Consider the following 18,709-nt stretch of genomic DNA (forward strand, 5'->3'; position numbering starts at 1 on the left):
GTAACTTTAAATCTTAATTATGTCAAAGCCAAAATATTCCAGGACATGGATGTTTTCCCTTCAAAAATATACTTTCTGTATACCACTCAATGTTTGTTTTCCTCCAATAGCTTTCATTCCATTATGCAGGTCTCTATGTCTTGTTTTGTATTATGAGCAACTCCTCCGTAAATCTTTCAGGGTTTAGGCTTCTACTGACCTTAGATCTGAAGAGAAGATGCTGTGAAATGCAGATTCGTAAGCAATTCTCAAATGGAAAACAGTACCACTTCCATGGCGGGTATTTGGAAATGTATGGAAGTGTTTTTGTTTTGTTTTCTAATTGTCAGTGGGGGAATTCTACTGGCATTTAGAGACCAAAGGACGCTAAATTAATTGTAATATATAGGGTAGTTTTGATAACTGGTTATCCCACCCAAATGCCAATACCTATTCTATAGTGAAACAAACCAAATTGGCTCCACATCTCGTGTGGATACAGAATAGCAAACTCTTCCTAACAATTTATCCTATACCATACATAATGCTGGTTCAGTTAGCTCCGCTCAGCTATGCCACTTCAACCCCATGTCTTTCTCCTTCTCTATTCAAGGTAGTTACTGTTGCTGCCTGAGGCAAGGGTGCAGACAGCCTTACTCAATTCTCTGTGATATGCTGAAAAAAAATTAACTAATGTTTAGGAAAAAAAGAGTAACAAAGAAAAAATGTCAGCTGCCTGAATTTTCTGAATTAAAAATCACAGCTCAGGATTTATGCTGCATCTTAGGAACTCACCTCCAAGAACTATTATCAGATGATAATTATTTTTCTTGCTAATAAGTAAATAATAAATATAATACACATATATACTACTTTTTTTGGGGACAGAGTCTCATTCTGTCATCCAGGCTAGAGAACAGTGGCACAATCAAAGCTCACTGCAACCTTGACCACCCGGGCTCAGGTGATTCCTCAGCCTCCCAGAGTAGCTGGGACTACAGGCATGCACCACCACATCCAACTAATTTTTGTATTTTTATTTTGTAGAGATGAAGGTTCGTCATGTTGCTCAGGCTGATCTCTAACTCCTAGGCTCAAGTGATCCACCTGCCTCAGCCTCCAAAAGTGCTGAGATTGCAGGCATCAAATACTGCATCCGGCCTATAGTTCTATTTTTAAAATAATCTAAACTAGCCATAAATTCATGAGTATCATCATACAGCTACACGACTGATCTGCTGACACTTTACTGAGTCATACTGCTCATAAAAATGCGGGAAATCAATCTTTTCTCACAAAGATTTCTAAACGTTTTCCCCAATTGTTGGAATTAAAGAAAGACAAAATGTACCACATAAGTTTAAAGCTCATAAAAAAGTTTTCTTAGAAAACAGAATTTCCCAAGTCTGGCTATAAATGCTTAAATACAATATCCTAATTTTAGAACCACTACTATCGAACACAAGTAGCAGAAACACAACCTTAAAGTTTCTGCTGTTTTCATGAAGAACTTAAAACTTTTAATCAATAGTCTTTAAAAGAGTTACTAATCTTAATAAGAAAGGCCCAGGATAAATTTAGGAATTTTTTTCTTTTTTTTTTTTGAGATGGAGTCTCACTCTGTCACCCAGGCTGGATGCAGTGGTGTGATCTTGGCTCACTGCAACCTCCGCCTCCCAGGTTCAAGTAATTTCCTGCCTCAGCCTCCAGAGTAGCTGGAATTATAGGCATGCACCACTAAGCCCGGCTAATTTTTGTATTTTAGTAGAAACAGGGTTTCACCATGCTCACAGGTTGGTCTTGAACTCCTGACCTCAAGTGATCCACCCACCTCGGCCTCCCTTACAGACGTGGGCCACCGTACCCAGCTTATTTAGCAATATGGCTCTTGTTTCAAAATTCACTCACCATTCCAGCAATCTACAATATAGACAATCTGCCAAAGTAACTATGGCCAATGGTAATGTTAATTCCTTCTACTAATAGTCTACCTTAAGCTATCTGAAATTACTTATGAAATAAACCAAGGTTTGAAAAACACAAGCATGTAAACAAAGAAATGAACAGGTGCCTTACATAAAGGAGTTCAGAAAACATTTTCACCCTAATTCCTTTGTAGTTATTTCTCAAATAAATAGCTTCTTCTCACTCTGCTTCTTGAGCAAGAATCCCCAAGTTCTCTCTCTTTCAGAGGTATTTGCCTTGACCGTGGATTAAAACTTAAGCCATGCCTCAATGGCCCTTGACTAAATTTTTAAATAAAATTATAAACACTCTTTTACATAAGAAACTACTATTTTTATTATCAATAGTATTTTTAATACTAATCATACATCCTATATTTGCAAAACACCCTGCTAATCATTTTATTTTCATTATCTCATTTACTTTTCACAGTAGTCTTGACATGGTATTATTGTCTCCATTCTACAGATGAGAAAACTAGGCAGAGATTTATCCAAGAACATTTGGTTAATATAAAAGAATCAAACCTAGGTCTAGCTGATGGCAAAGTTCAAGCTCTTAAAGTATTAATACTTTACAATATTATCTCTCAATACAAAAAAATTACCGCTGGGTTTTATTTCATTATGAAACCAAAAGAAAAGCCATCCACCTCATATAACCATCCTCCTGCAAAGTACCTTTAATAACTCAGATTTGCTTTGCCTCTACATCTTCCAGATTGGAAGGACTACAGTTTAAGAAATAGAGTCATGCACTAAATCACTCAAGACAATGAGTGACAATGAAGCCTTCAATTAGACAATATCCATTTACTCAGTAATAAGAATTCTAAATATGGTAACACAGGTAAATACTGGTAACATTTACTTTATCCAACCATACTATGTTTCATACCAATCATATTAAAGACAGCTACCACTTACTGACTGCTTATTTTGTATCAGATACTTATACTATTTCTAATGCAGAGGTTATTTATCTCAATTTTACATATGAGGAAACTGAGATGCAGAAAAAGACTTGCTTAACAAAGCTGGTTACATTGTAAAGTTTGTAATATGAACAGACTCTAAACCAAAGCTCTTTCGGCAGGAGAAAACATTTCAGAATATCCCATAAACAGCTACTGGGCATTGGGCAGAGAACCCTGCAAGTCTTTCTGTCGTGCCACCACTAACAGATTCCTGCTAAATGACAGCGTTCACAAACATACTTTTGAAATTTTAATTCATACAATTATTTCATTTAAAAAATCAATAGGATAAAGTTATTTAAATTAATTAAGGTATCTTTTCTATGCATCCTAAGAATAAAAATAATTCTATCCAGCAAATGGATATACATTATGTTTAATAAATTTATTATTAGATTTAAGTTAGTAACTGAGTTTAAGTGGTTTTAGAAATACTAATGCTATTTTATACACATCAATACAGGTTATATCAGAATGTTAACAGAAAACCCATAGAATGCTGCCTGCTTCATTCACTTAAATTTAACTTACTACAGATATCCGCAAAGTCTATAAATGCTTAATATCTAAATTTTTCAAAATTGTGTAATTTAAAAACAATTTTTGTTTGGCAAGGAAAGAAAGCTGTAGCATTTTTTAAATGTGCCATAAACAGAGGCAAATAGATTTGTTAATAACAAAATGCAGTGAGATTAATGAAGGGCAAAAAGAGCTGAATTATATCAGATAGAACCTACTCTTGAAGTGAGTAATTTGAGTAGTTCTATGGGATGGCAGCATTCTAAGAGTCAGCAGCTACTAAAGCCTCCACCTATTAGGTAAAGGTGATAGTGAAGGGGCAAGGGTACAGTACCTGATGATGGGGTGGTCGAGGCCCCGCTGCAAACTGAGAAAAGGAGGGAAAACAAACACAAAAGGAAAGGCACAAAGAGTCAGAAACACCACAACGAAAACTAAAATGTCACACAATATGCCAAAAGAAAAAAAACCCACAGGGGGAAATTAAAAAACAATACACAAAACAGTCAAAGCTTTGCTGCAGGACAGTGACAGACAGGTACTAAGATTCAACAGGTTAACACCACTATCAGAATGGTTTGTCATTTATCAGCTGGGAGAGAAACAGGCTAAGCTGTTAGGCATGTAAGGTATTCTCTGATAGGAATATTTTTTTAAAAAACATCAACCTTAAAATAAGGCAAAACCATGTTTGAAAAACTAAGTGGTTACATTAAGACAAACATGAAAATCAAGTACGCTGTATGTAACTGATACAGCTGGAGGAAATCAGAAAGTTTCTAAATTACAAGACCTAGCCAGGAGATAATTATAAAGCCCAGCAGGAGTAAAAAATGTAACAGGACTAACTGCAAATTTTCTTAAGTTAAATGGGATATTTTTCCGTGAAATGGAAGTTTCAGTATCTTCCTTTATTTCTTGGAGTTAAAGAAAAAAATTTTTATGATTATATAGGTATACACACACATATATATATACACACACATACATATATATGTTTAAGTTTAAATGCAGTTAACTAGTATACTTTAATACAAGGCACGTCAAGGCAAACAGCTAGTAAAGAACATCAGTCTCTATCATTAATCCAAGTGGTATTCTTATAGGCTTGAGAAGAAAAAAAAAGTAAATCAGTCAAATCTATTAATTACTACAGACAACGGCAAAGCAGTGTATATATGTACCTATTGTTACCTAAGAATAAAGCATAAAGAAATGTAACTCCTCAGCTAAATCATAAAGTACTTGAAGGTGACAAATATATATTCCACCTCTTCCACGAACTTCGAATAAAAGAAAAAGTTTTTTCACCTATGCAAATTTTAATTGCTAAACCTCTAAGCTCAAGTAATTCACTAGGCCAAATTTGGGTTCCAATACATTTTAACTGAAAAGAACAGAGAAAAATACTGGGGTAGGTACAGCCATATTCTGGCTACTAATACATTAACTATCGTAATGTTAACCACTCTCTTTAATGATGAAAGAAAATATTTAGAAAGCAGTGTTTAATGCAAACCATATACAGGGTTTTTATCTAATATATTTAAGGAGCTAAAATATATGTTTTTGGCTGTCTCATTTCCTCTATTGAGACTTTTTCCTGTTAGCTTAAAACTACAGATGAATTAGATTGAAGATTAAGAAACAATCTCTCATGCTCAGCATTTACGTGCAATAGTGATTTGCAAAACATTTGGAATTACTTCCCCAACTATCATTAGTTCATATTTTAAAATTTTAACAGGCCAGGTACGGTGGCTCATGCCTGTAATCCCAGCACTTTGGGAGGCCAAGGCAGGTAGATCACGAGGTCAAGAGATCGAGACCATCCTGGCTAACATGGTGAAACCCCATCTCTACTAAAAATACAACAATTAGCTGGGCATGGTGGTATGCGCCTATAGTGCCAGCTACTAGGGAGGCTGAGGCAGAAGAATTGCTTGAACCTGGGAGGTGGAGCTTGCAGTGATTTGAGGTTGAGCCACTGCACTCCAGCGTGGCGACGGAAAGAGACATCATCTCAAAAAAACAAAAAAAAAAATTTTTTTCCCCAACATATTGCAGTAGAACACATGGCCACAATGTAGGAGACAGCTGAAAATAGCTCTGTCAAGAATTCACCTCACAAGCTAAAATGTCAACTTTTGTTCAAGTAATGAAAAGTGCATTAGTGACTTACAAACTTCGGTTATATTAGGTCAGGCATCATACTTTGCTAATCACTATAATACAGATTTTCAGAATGATAACTGGCAGCTACAGTTCTTACAGAAAACTTTCTCTTCAAAGAAACTGAGGTCTTAAATTTTCAGTTTTCCCATAAGAAGAAAAACATATAATACTTCTACTATGGACATCAAGTTTCAAGAACAGGCAATACTACCCATGTGGTATGAAAGTAGGGGGTGGAAGTGAAATGTTTCTCCATGACACGTTTGAAGGAAGTGGAAGAGAAGGGACATGTTACAAAATTAACCTGAGTATGGCAGTACCTGTCTTATCACTGTTCCACAGACAAGGTCCCATTTCCAAGGCTCTAAAACAAAAGCTAAAACTTTGTACATTTTGAATGTCCCAGTCAAAAGAGAACTTTCTATGAACAAGAAGAGTATCTTATAAAATTACACATATATGGAAACAAAAGCAAAAAAGAAAATCACAACCTAAGTTAGTAGAAAAGTGCCCTAGGAAAGTACCCTAGTCTATTTTGCACTAGTCACCATTGGCTATTGAGTTTTTCATTTGAAGTGACAATAGTCTTAATCCTATGGGTAGCTGTAAGCAACAGAACAAACTGTAGTCGCTGCTGGCTCATATTAAAAATAGAAAATTTTCTTTCTTTTTTCTTTGCTTTTTGTTAAAGAAGGGTCTTTAAGATGGTAAGGACTGTAGTAGATAGAAAGGAAAGGAGCCTTCTGTGAACTTGGATCCAATGTTAATGCCACCCACCCACACACTTACTTACCCCTTGTGTGCACAGTTGGTAACTGAGCATGGCCAACATAACATTGACATAACTTTGACACTTAACACCACAAAATATAGAAATAACCAATGGTTACAGTTACTACAAAAGCCAAACTGTCTCCCTCTCCAAGTTAAGTATTTAATAGCTTCACTACTTTAGATAGGCTATTAAAAAAAAAAAAAACTACTACTGTTTAAAAGTTCCAGTGAAACAAGAAAATGGAACAGATAGAAAGCTTATCGGTGTTTTTTATTATTTTTAAAAAAGATTTTCTTTCCATATTATGAATTTAACTAAGATACTAAGCATCAAGTAAAAAGACAGGCACAAAGATAACCTGAAGGAGGGAGGGAAGGAGGGAGGCCATTTGAAGCCAGTCGGATTGCAAAGGCAGCTGTCCAGGGAAGAACAGAAAAGCCTAAATTGTGCAATTGCCAATGGCCTATTAATGCAGAAATAGAATGGAGTAAGCTTTAGCTACTCTACAAAGCCACAGGAAAAGGCCCTTCCTTAATGTAACAGCTTACCTCTCCTCACCAGTTGGGACAGCTATGAGATGGATGAGACTAGACTATGACAACTTGGGATGTAAACAGAAAATGCAACCCTGCCAAATTTCAGACCCCAACTTCTCCCTCCCAGCACAAAAACAAACAAAGAAACAAAAAACCCATAATGAAATAAAGAAAATCGAACCCAAAACAAGAAGCAAGAGTAGTCTGGGGTCTGCTAGTCTTGCACTTGTTTTAGGGTATGTAATGGAATGTTATGTGTGTGGTTTTTAGTAATGGGATGGGTAATGGTCACTAGCAGAGCAGATGGCAAAAACTGTATAAAGGATAGTATCAGAAGAGTTTATGACCACAGAAAAATGGCTGACAACTACAGACAATTTCCTCCTTAATATTCAATTATAAAATTGAAAGGGAGTAAAAAGCAGCTTTGAAATTTATCTTTTAAATTCAAATTTATCTGAAAGGGATATCTCACTTCAAGTTTAAAATAAAGAAAAATCTAAACCCCCAAATTATTCCTGACTAATTCCCAATAGAGAACACCCACCCAATTTGTTATTCTTTTCCCTGCTATGCCTGGCAGAAACTGCCATGCTAGGTTAGACTTTCACAGAGGAAGCAATCAATGCATTTCTGTTCATCAGCCAATAAATGGATGTGGTCAAAAATATTAAATGCCAGAGGCACCACTGCCTGCAAGAAGTACAGTTTGTTATATTGCTTACAATGCAGTATTTTATCCAGCCTCTTCCAGCCAAGGACCTGTAAACGGGAGTCTGTTCCAAAACCTTCCTCCTCTTCCAGTTGTCTGTGCAATGTATTGGCACTGTTCTGCTGGGCTGTCAAAAAAACTGGTTTAGAGATGCAGCTCTTCAGTCAGGTTCTGCGCCAGTTCTAACCATGTAAATTTAATTCATTTTCTGATAATCAGAAAAGAGGGGTAGGGTATAGAGAAAGAGGGCCAAAGAATTCTTTGCAATAGGAGCTTACCATAATATTCCATGTTTAATTTTTAGAACCAGGGATTATCTAAATTGATCTGGTGAGATCTCAGGCCCAACTAGTCAAGTGTACACATCCCCAAACCACTCTCATAACAAAACTTGTATCAAACATCTTATTGACCATTTCAGCAAAAACCGAGACAAGCCAACAGGCAACTAGGACCAAAGTCCCACCTCTTTAGAACGGTTCCTCCACCCACTGGGGAGAACCGGAATCAAAGAACAGGTATTGGAGAACAGGGCGACAGGGAAAAGTAAAATAGGAAAAGGATAAGAAAGAGATTACATTTTGGTACACGCTATGCTCTCCTAGTTCTCTGAGTAAGTCTTTGGTATATTTAAACAATTGTAAATTCATGCATAAAATGAAATGAATAGGAGCTAATGCAATGAGGTATTCCTGTCCTCCAGGCAAAAAACCAGGGGCAGGGAACAAAAAGAAATCCTTGTATTCTGAAGAATACACTGAGCTGAGGTACAAAGAGGGATGTGAGATACACAATGTGAGATGTTATAGAAGCACTTTTGAGCCAAAGCTAATCATGCAGGGCAGGAAACGATGTTCTAAGAAAGGCAGAGCTAAAGCCACTGTATATTTTTGTGAAACAAAGGATGAACCTTGTGTAAGTTCTCAGTCTTGGCAGTACTTACGCAATTCATGTAAAGGATGAACAAAGAGGATGACAGCATTTACATTTGTATCACAATTTATTTACCATTTGAAGAAATGAATACACTCACTGGTATATGTCATGCATAGATCCATAATGTCAAATGGTTAGAACAGATCTAATAACACTGATTCAAAAGTCCTGCTTCCCTAAACCACTGGAATTTGAGAATTTAATTAGTGAAATTCAATTTACTCCTAAAATCATTGTACTTTACTCTTACCTGAATTTTGAACAGTACAACTAACAAAAATTAAGAGCTGAAATGAAGAAAACTTGAATGCAACCAGACTTAAACAAAAATCATGCTACAGAAAAGGGGTGGGGAGTTAAAAGCTCCTCTTCTTCTTTTCTCAATGAATTTAATTAATACTATAGGTAAAGTCTGAAAATGCAAAGCTAACAAATAATAGTAGCAGTAGTAATAATAAATCATCTTTGGAACAAACTTCCAAAATCCAGTAAAAATATTTGCCAACGAAACCCAAGCCATTACATCCACAAACATAGGTAGAGAATATAATTTAGTACAAGCTTCTGCTTACTTACCGGAGAACGGGTTTGAGGTTGTGAATTCATTGTCTGAGGGGCTTGAGGGTATACCAGCGTGGTTGGACCTGCATTCTGTCCAGAGGGATAAGGGGTCTGTCAAAGAATGGCAAGAACAATATAATATTTTGAAAAAGCATTGCATGGCAATACAAGATGTTTAAAAAAAGTTTACAGAAGTGGTTACTAATGTGGTTTACAGTTCTACTTTTTAAATATTTAACTTTATCACAATATCTAGTAACTCAAAATCAGTGCAGTTCCTTTTTTTTTAATTAATGAACTGGGGTCTCGCTCTGTCACCCAGGCTGGAGTGCAGTGGCATAATCATGGCTTGCCGCAGCCTCAAAATCATGGGTTTAAGTGGATCCTCTCATCTCAGCTATTGGAGTAGCTGGGACTACAGGCACGCAGCATGGTGCTGGACTAATTTTTTTCTTTTCCCCTAGAGACAGGGTCTCACTTTGTTGCCCAGGCTGGGCTCAAACTCCAGGCCTCAAGCAATCCTCCTGCCTCGGCTTCCCAAAGCGCCTAAATAACTTTTTTATCTTACTTTTTAAAGGGACAGAGTATTGGTATTTGCCCTGGCTAGTCTTGAACTCCTGGGCTGAAGAGATCCACTCGCCTCATCCTCTTGAGTAGCTGGGACTACAGACAACAGCTTTCTTACCAGCTAGTGCAGCACTTTTTATGTTATCATAACTCTCCTGATAAAAGGACATCAGTAACCCAAAATCTAGGTGCAATCATTTTTCTTTCTTTGTGCATTAAGGCATTTTATATATAAGTAAGTATTACATTGCTAGAAAAAGAATCCCAGAATTTTCCCTTCTGTGTGTTTCACCTTACTTCCTCATGGTACATGATGCCAGCTAAGGTTGTCAGTACAATGAAACAAAACTGACAAGGTGAGAGCAGATTATTCTGCCACTTTTTTCTAGATCTTTGAGTTGCACATCCTATCTGAGGCCGATCACTCCACACTTGTTTAACCTGCCTATGAGGTTCACAACAATTTTCCCTGCTCTCTAATCATCAATGATTCCAAATTTGTCAATGTATGCATGCCTCATCATAATGGTTAGAAATAGGAAATCATGACCTACTAAGAATCTAGTGGTTACCTTTCTATTCAGCATTGCTGATGCTCCTGAAAGCATCACCCAGAACATTCATATACACGATTATGGCAGCACAAAAAGATGAAGAAAAGACTAGGTGCAATTATTTGAAATTATCAGTGCAAAGAGGACCTACTGTGAATTCATCTAGTTCTGAAATAGTCCAAACCATAAACAAAATCAAACATGGATGAGAGAACTTGCTATTGCTATGGTGTGCTTTCCCTGTGGAAGACATCTCAGAGCCACAGTAAGTGATCCACACAGTTAACTGTTACGTACTGCTGTAATCTTCTGAAGGCTTACATACCTTAATCCTTTTACATGATCCAATAAAAATGAACAACCAGTAAGAACCTTATACAAAATCTTAGAATAAGTGATAATGTAATACATATCACTAATTTACCATATATTTTCTGAAAATAAAAACATAATCTTTTCATCGTAAATCCATGCCAAATGTTATAGACTAATATACTGTGTGCTACTGAATTTAAAAAAAAATGGTTGGAACATATTTAAAATGAAATGCCACCACTGAAACAATGGACACGTAACCACAAGACTTGGACTAAAATCCTAACAATTGCTACTGAATAGTGGTGTTAGTTTGGGCAACTCATTTATTTTTTCCCACGAATGCAAAAAGGAACACACCTACCTCACAAGGCAGTTTGTGAAGATTAAATCAGATAAAGTAAAATAGTCCACAATCACCTTTATTTACCCAAAATCAAGGACTAAAAAATTTAAGTATCTTACCTAAGATAACAAAGTAAATAATATATCTAGAAAGTATTATAATTTTGCTTTTCATTTTTTATATTTTAACTTTATTTTTTTGAGATGGAGTTTCACTCTTGTGTTGCCCAGGCTGGAGTACAATGGCGCGATCTCAGCTCACCGCAACCTCTGCCTCCTGCGTTCAGCCTCCTGAGTAGCCGCACCACACCTGGCTAATTTTGTATTTTTAGTAGAGGTAGAGTTTCTCCATGTTGGTCAGGATGGTCTCAAACTCCCAACCTCAGGTGATCTGCCCACCTCAGCCTCCCAAAGTGCTGGGATTACAGACGTGAGCCACCCCACCCCGCCACTTTTAAAAAGAAGTTTATACGATTTTTGGCATCTGTTGACCATTTAATGTTTGGCTGGGATCACCAATTTTAAAGAAAATACTTGACAGGATTCATCATACCTTTCAAATAAAAAAAACAAAATTTTCTTTTTTTTTTAAATTATGTACTATGTCACTGAGTCATATGAAACAAAATTAATGGCTTCATGTTAGACACAGAGGCAATCTGGCAATCTTTCAACATAGTAATCTATACAGCCATCTCTGTAGTGGACACAAAAGTTCAACATCAGATTGATTTCCTTTCCTACGCTAGTTCTATTAAATCTAGCCACCAACCTAAAAACATGGCAGTAAAGAATCTCATGTCTATCAAATAATTAATAAATAGATCAAACAAGACCTAAAACTTATTCAACTTTTCTTATCAAGGATTATTTTCAACACTGTTTCAGACACAATGTTTACGTGTATGTATCACATTCAAACTATGAAAGGCTGGAAGTTTGACTATTTTAACTTAAGAAAACATGGGGAATGAATTTCTTATCAATTCTGGCTTCACTCAGAAAAAGCATTTCTTCAACTTCAAACTTCATTCTACAATTTGAATGTAGTTTTAAAAGACAGTATCAATTTCATTCTTCATTAAGTTAAAGAAAAATCATCAAGTGTTCAGAAAGTCATTTCTCAGTTATGAGGCTCTTTGATCTTAGGATATATTTTGACACTATTCACATTTAATTTGGTGGTATTTTGAAGCAGGAGTTTCTAGCTGTCAAGATATTAAATGCAACATTGAAATATATCACTTACAAAAACATAAAGAAATGTTACCTCTTTCTAAGCTTCAAAAAATTAGGGAAACACTTTGATCTCTCATAGCTGTTGTACTATAGAAGAAGAAAGGGAATCCATTGTATTTCATTGAACATACTAAAAATATACATAACAGCCATATTTGACCTCACTCAAAATTTTAACAATACTTACAACACTCAAGCCAAATAGGGCAACATAGAGCCAACTGAAAATGCAATATGTGAATTAGCATTCAAAGACAAAGTTCTTTTGTTCAGAAACAACACCCTTTCTGATCACACACATTACTGGAGCTCTGTCAAAATGTTTCCCATGTGCCTTTTTCCAGACTATATCATTGCTCTCAAAATGATTACTAATAAAACAAAGACTGTATCTTTTTATAGCTTGAAGAAGTGCCACACTGTCTTCCAAAATGGTTGAACTAATTTACACTCCCACCAACAGTGTATAAAAGTCTTCCTATTTCTCCACATCCTCTCTAGCATCTGGTGTCTCCAGATTTTTTAATGATTGGCATTCTAACTGGTGTGAGATGGTATCTCAATGTGGTTTTGATTTGCATTTCTCTAATGACCAGTGATGTTGAACATTTTTTCATATGTTTATAAGCCTCATATATGTCTTCTGTTGAAAATGTCTGTTCATATCCTTTGCTCACTTTTGGATAGGTTTGTTTTTTTCTTCTAAATCTGTTTAAGTTCTTTGTAGATTCTAGATATTAGCCCTTTGTCAGATGGGTAGATTGCAAAAGTTTTTTCTCATTCTGTTGGTTGCTGGTTCACTCTAATGATTGTTTCTTTGGTTGTACAGAAGCTCTGGAGTTTAATTAGGTCCCATTCGTCTATTTTGGCTTTTGTTGCCAATGCTTTTGGTGTTTTAATCATGAAGTCCTTGCCTATGCCTATGTCCTGAATGGTTCTGCCTACGTTTTCTTCTAGGGTTTTTATGGTGTTAGGTCTTATGTTTAAGTCTTTATTCCATCTGGAGTTAATTTTGGTGAAAAGTGTCAGGAAGGGATCCAGTTTCTGCTTTCTACACATGGCCAGCCAGTTTTCCCAACACCATTTATTAAACAGGGAATCCTTTCCCCATTGCTTGTTTTTGTCAGGTTTGTCAAAGATCAGATGGCTGTAGATGTGTGGCATTGCCTCCAAGGCCTCTGTTCTGTTCCCTTGGTCTGTATCTCTGTTTTGGTACCAGTACCATGCTGTTTTGATTGCTGCAGCCTTTTAGTATAGTTTGAAGTCAGGTAGTGTGATGCCTCTGGCTTTGTTTTTGCTTAGAATTGACTTGGCTATGCGGGCTCTCTTTTGGTTCCATATGAAGTTTAAGGTGGTTTTTTCCACTTCTGTGAAGAGGGTCAGAGGTAGCTTGATGGGGATAGTGCTGAATCTGTAAATCACTTTGGGCAATATGGCCATTTTCACAATATTGATGCTTCCTAACCATGAGCATGGAATGTTTTTCCATCTGTTTGTGTCCTCTCTTATTTCCTCGAGCAGTGATTTGTAGTTCTCCTTGAAGAGGTCCTTTATATCCTTTGTTAGTTGTATTCCTAGGTATTTTATTCTCTTTGTAGCAATTGTGAATGGCAGTTCACTCTTGATTTGGCTCTCTGTTAGTCTGTTATTGGTATATAGGAATGCTGTGATTTCCACACATTGATTTTGTATCCTGAGACTTTGCTGAAGTTGCTATCAGTTTAAGGACACTTTGGGCTGAGACGAAGGGGTCTTCTAAATATACAATCATGTGATCTGCAAATAGAGACAATTTGATTTCCTCCTTTCCTAATTGAATACCCTTTATTTCTTTTTCTTCCCTGATTGCTCTGGCTAGAACTTCCAATACTATATTGAATAGGAGGGGTGAGAGAGGGCATCCTTGTCCAGTGCCAGATTTCAAAGGGAATGCTTCCAGTTTTTGCCCATTCAGTATGATATTGGCTATGGGTTTGTCATAAATAGCTTTTATTATTTTGAGATACGTTCCATCAATACCTAGTTTATTGAGAGTTTTTAGCATATAGGGCTGTTGAATTTTGTTGAAGGCCTCTGCATCTATAGAGATAATCATGTGGTTTTTCTCTTTGGTTCTGCTTATGTGGTGGATTACGTTTATAGACTTGTGTATGCTGAACCAGCCTTGCATCCCTGGGATGAATCCTACTTGATCATGATGGATAAGCTTTCTGATATGCTGTTGCAATCGGTTTGCCAGTATTTTATTGAAGATGTTTGCATCTATGTTCATCATGGATATTGGCCTGAAGTTTTCTTTTTTTGTTGAGTCTCTGCCGGGTTTTGGTATCAGGATGATGCTGGTCTCATAAAATGATTTGGGAAGGATTCATTGTTTGGAAAAGTTTCAGAAGCAGTGGTACTAGCTCCTCTTTGTACGTCTGGTGGAATCTGGCTGTGAACCCATCCGGACCTGGGCTTTTTTTGGGTGGTAGGCTATTAATTGCTGCCTCAGCTTCAGCCTTTGTTGTTGGTCTATTCAGGGTTTCTACTTCTTCCTGGTTTAGGCTTGGGAGAGTGCAAGTGTCCAGAAATTTATCCATTTCTTCCAGGTTTCCTGGTTTATGTGCATAGAGTTGTTTGTAGTAATCTCTGATAGTAGTTTGTATTTCTGTGGAATCAGTGGTGATATCCCCTTTATTGTTTTTTATTACATCTATTTGATTCTTCTCTTTTCTTTTTTATTAATCTGGCTAGTGGTCTATTTTGTTGATCTTTTCAAAAAACCAGCTCCTGGATTTGTTAATATTTTGAAGGGTTTTTTGTGTCTCTATCTCCTACAGTTCTGCTCTGATCTTAGTTATGTCTTGACTTCTGCTAGCTTTTGAGTTTTTTTGATCTTGCTCCACTAGCTCTTTCCATTTTGATGATAGGGTGTCAATTTTAGATCTTTCCCTGCTTTTCATGTGGGCATTTATTGCTATAAATTTTCCTTTAGACACTGATTTAAATGTGTCCCAGAGATTCTGGTAGGTTGTTATCTTTGTTCTTGTTGGTTTCGAATAACTAATATTTATCTCTGCCTTCATTTCATTGTCTATCCAGTCAACATTCAGGAGCCAGTTGTTCAGTTTCCATGAAGTTGTGCAGTTCTGAGTTAGTTTCTTAATCCCAAGTTCTAATTTGATTGTACTGTGGTCTGAGAGACTGTTATGATTTCGGCTCTTTTGCATTTGCTGAGGAGTGATTTACCTCCAATTATGTGGTCAATTTTAGAGTAGGTGTGATGTGGTGCTGAGAAGAATGTATCTTCTGTGGATTTGGGATGGAAAGTTCTGTAAAAGTCTATTAGGTTTGCTTGGTCCTGCTCTGAGATCAAGTCCTGGATATCCTTGTTAATTTTCTGTCTTGTTGATCTATCTAATATTGACAGTGGAGTGTTCAAGTCTCCCACTATTATTGTGTGGGAATCCAAGTCTCTTTGTAGGTCATTAAGAACTTGCTTTATGTGCTGGGTGCTCCTGTATTGGGTGCGTATATATTTAGGATTGTTAGCTCTTCTTGTTGCATTAATCCTTTTACCATTATGTAATGCCCTTGTCTCTGTTAATCTTTGTTGGTTTAAAGTCTATTTTATCAGAGACTAGGATTGCAACTCCTGCTTTCTTTTGCTCTCCATTCGCTTGGTAAATCTACCTCCATCGCTTTATTTTGAGCCTATGTATAGCCTTGTATGTGAGATGGGTTTCCTGGATACAGCACACTGATTGGTTTTGAATTTTTATCCAATTTGCCAGTCTGTGTCTTTTGATTGGGGCATTTAGCCCACTTACATTCAAGGTTAATATTGTTATGTGTGAATATGATCCTGCCATTTTAATGCTAGCTGGTTGTTTTGCCTGTTCGTTGATGTAGTTTCTTTGTTGTGTCAATGCTCTTTACCATTTGGTACATTTTTGGAGTGGTTGGTACTTCTGGTTGTTCCTTTCTATGTTCAGTGCTTCTTTCAGGAGCTCTTGTAAGGCAGGCCTGGTGGTGATGAAATCTCTCAGCAATTGATTGTCCGTAAAGGATTTTATTTCTCCTTTGCTTATGAACTTTAGTTTGGCTGGATATGAAATTCTAGGTTGAAAGTTCTTTTCTTTAAGGATGTTGAATATTGATCCCCACTCTCTTCTGGCTTGTAGGGTTTTTGCCAAGAGATCCGCTGTGAGTCTGATGGACTTCCCTTTGTGGGTAACCAGACCTTTCTCTCTGGCTGCCCTTAGCATTTTTTCCTTCATTTCAACCCTGGTGAATCTGACGATCATGTGCCTTGGGGTTTCTCTTGTTGAGGAATACCTTTGTGGTGTTCTCTGTATTTCCTGGACTTGAATATTGGCCTGCCTTGCTAGGTTGGGGAAGTCCTCCTGGATAATATCCTGAAGAGTGTTTTCCAGCTTGGATTCATTCTCTCCATCACATTCAGGTACACCTATCAAACGTAGATTAGATGTTTCACATAATCCCATATTTCTTGGAGGCTTTATTCATTTCTTTTTACTTTTTTCTCTAATCTTGCCTTCTTGTTTTATTTCATTGAGTTGATCTTCAATCTCTGATATCCTTTCTTCTGCTTGGTTGATTCAGCTATTGAAACTTGTGTATGTTTTGTTAAGTTCTCGTGTTGTGTTTTTCATCTCCATAAATTTGTTTATATTCTTCTCTCAGCTGTTTATTCTTGTTAGCATTTTGTCAAACCTTTTTTTAAGGTTCTTAGTTTCTTTGCATTGGGTTAGAACATGTTCTTTTATCTCAGAGAAGTTTGTTATTACCCACTTTCTGAAGCCTGTTTCTGTCAATTCATCAGAGTCATTCTCCATCCAGCTTTATTCCCTTGCTGGTGAGGAGTTGTGATCCCTTGGAGGAGGAGAGGCGTTCTGGTTTTGGGTGTTTTCATCCTTTTTGCACTGGTTTCTTTCCATCTTTGTGGATTTATCTGCCTGCGGTCTTTGTAGTTTGTGACTTTTGGATGAAGTCTCTGAGTGGACATCCTTTTTGTTGATGATGAAGTTATTTCTGTTTTTTAGTTTTCCTTCTAACAGTCAGGTTCCTCTGCTGTAGGACTGCTGGAGGTCCACTCCAGACCCTTCTTGTCTGGGGATCACCTGCAGCAGCTGCATAACAGTAAGGGTTGCTGCCAGTTTCTAATGTTATCTTTGGCCCAGAAGGATACCGCCAGATGTCAGCCTGAACTATCCTTTATGAGGTGTCTCTTTGGATATATGGGGGTCGGGGAGCTGCTTGAGAAGACAGTCTTTCCCTTATAGGAGCTCAAGTGCTGAGTGTGAGCTGAATTGTTCTGTTCAGAGCTGCTGGGCAGATACGTTTAAGTCTGCTGCAGAACTCATAACCACCTTTTTTTCCCAGGTGCTCTGTCCTGTGACGGTGGGGCTTTATGATAAGTTCCTGATGTGCTGCTGTCTTTTTTCAGAGATGCCCTGCCCAGCGAGGGGGTAGCCTAGTCACAGTCTGCCAGCAGAGGTGTTGCTGAGCTGCCGTGGGCTCTGCCCAGCTGCTGTGTGAACTTCCTGAGGTTTTGTTTATAGAAGTATAGTTAGAATTGCCTTGGTAATGGCGGCCTGCCTCGGTAATGGCAGACTGCCTCAGTAATGGCGGACGCCCTTCCCTTCACAAAGCTGGACCATCCCAGGTCCAGCTGTACTTGCTGTGAAACTTACAATCCAGAGCATTTCAGATTGCTGGTCTTTGTGGGGTTGGGACCCGCCCACCCAGATCACCTGGCTCCCTGTTTCAGCCTCCCCTTTTTTTTTCATTTCAGTTGAATGGGTGACTCTGTCTCCCAGGCATTCCAGCCGCCAGTTGAAACAGCGCCTAGATTTGTGTGAGTTTTTTGTGCGGAGACCCACTGCGCTAGCTGAAACAGCTGTGCTGGAGACTTGTGGCGCTTTTCCACCCAGGAATATCCTGGTCTGTGGGGAGTAAAAATTCATTTGAAAATGTGGTGATCACTCACCCTCTGTGTTCTCGCTGGGTACAGTAAGTACTCCAGAGCTGATCTTGCATCATCTCCAAGCCTCTATTATTATAATTTTGGTTCATAAGTCTAGTTTTTATTCTTTTATAGGATTTTATAGACAAAAGCATAAAAATCTAAGGGCATACCTGATATATAAAGATGTGATTTGTGATATCAATAACAAAGTTAGAGAGGCCTGAGGTACAAAGAAGTACAGTTTTTGTAAGCAACTCATGTTAAACTGTTATCACCTTAAAATACATATTTATAACTTCATGATTTTATATGAAATCCTTCTGATAATCATCCCAAACAAAATCTGTAGACAACACATAAAATGAAATAAAAACAGAATCAAAACATGTCACTACAAAAACTCAACTAAACACAACAAAAGGCAGTAAGGGAAGAAACGAAGCAGAGTCTTAAAAAAGATATTTGTTGCCAGATTTTATTGCTCACACCTGTAATCCCAACACTTTGACAGGTGGATGTGGAAGGATTACTTGAACCCAGGAACTGGAGACCAGCTTGGTCAACACTGTGAGACTCATCTC

General features: G+C 37.4%; 1 protein-coding gene across 34 annotated transcripts in view; it reads right to left on the reverse strand.

Moving 5' to 3' along the window:
- The window catches only part of EIF4G3 (eukaryotic translation initiation factor 4 gamma 3), a 377,718-nt gene that overhangs the window by 195,162 nt on the left and 163,847 nt on the right, over window positions 1-18,709 (reverse strand). For 13 of the 34 annotated variants that reach the window (XR_010337748.1, XM_064363412.1, XM_021668355.2 and 10 more), the window contains one exon: window positions 9,150-9,245. The exons of 1 other annotated variant lie outside the window; for it this stretch is intronic. Coding sequence is in view for 31 of the 33 variants with exons in the window: in XM_064363402.1 (XP_064219472.1) it covers window positions 9,150-9,245 (96 nt within the window). In the remaining 2 variants the exon portion in view is untranslated. Of the gene's footprint in view, window positions 1-3,773; window positions 3,807-7,650; window positions 7,777-9,149; window positions 9,246-18,709 lie in introns of all 34 variants that reach the window. 20 more of the 34 variants (XM_021668341.2, XM_064363403.1, XM_064363398.1 and 17 more) reach the window with 5 other exon arrangements.

The sequence above is a fragment of the Aotus nancymaae genome, unplaced genomic scaffold (genome assembly GCF_030222135.1).
Source record: "Aotus nancymaae isolate 86718 unplaced genomic scaffold, 86718_ANA_hifiasm-v0.15.2.pri h1tg000053l, whole genome shotgun sequence".
Lineage (NCBI taxonomy): Eukaryota > Metazoa > Chordata > Mammalia > Primates > Aotidae > Aotus > Aotus nancymaae.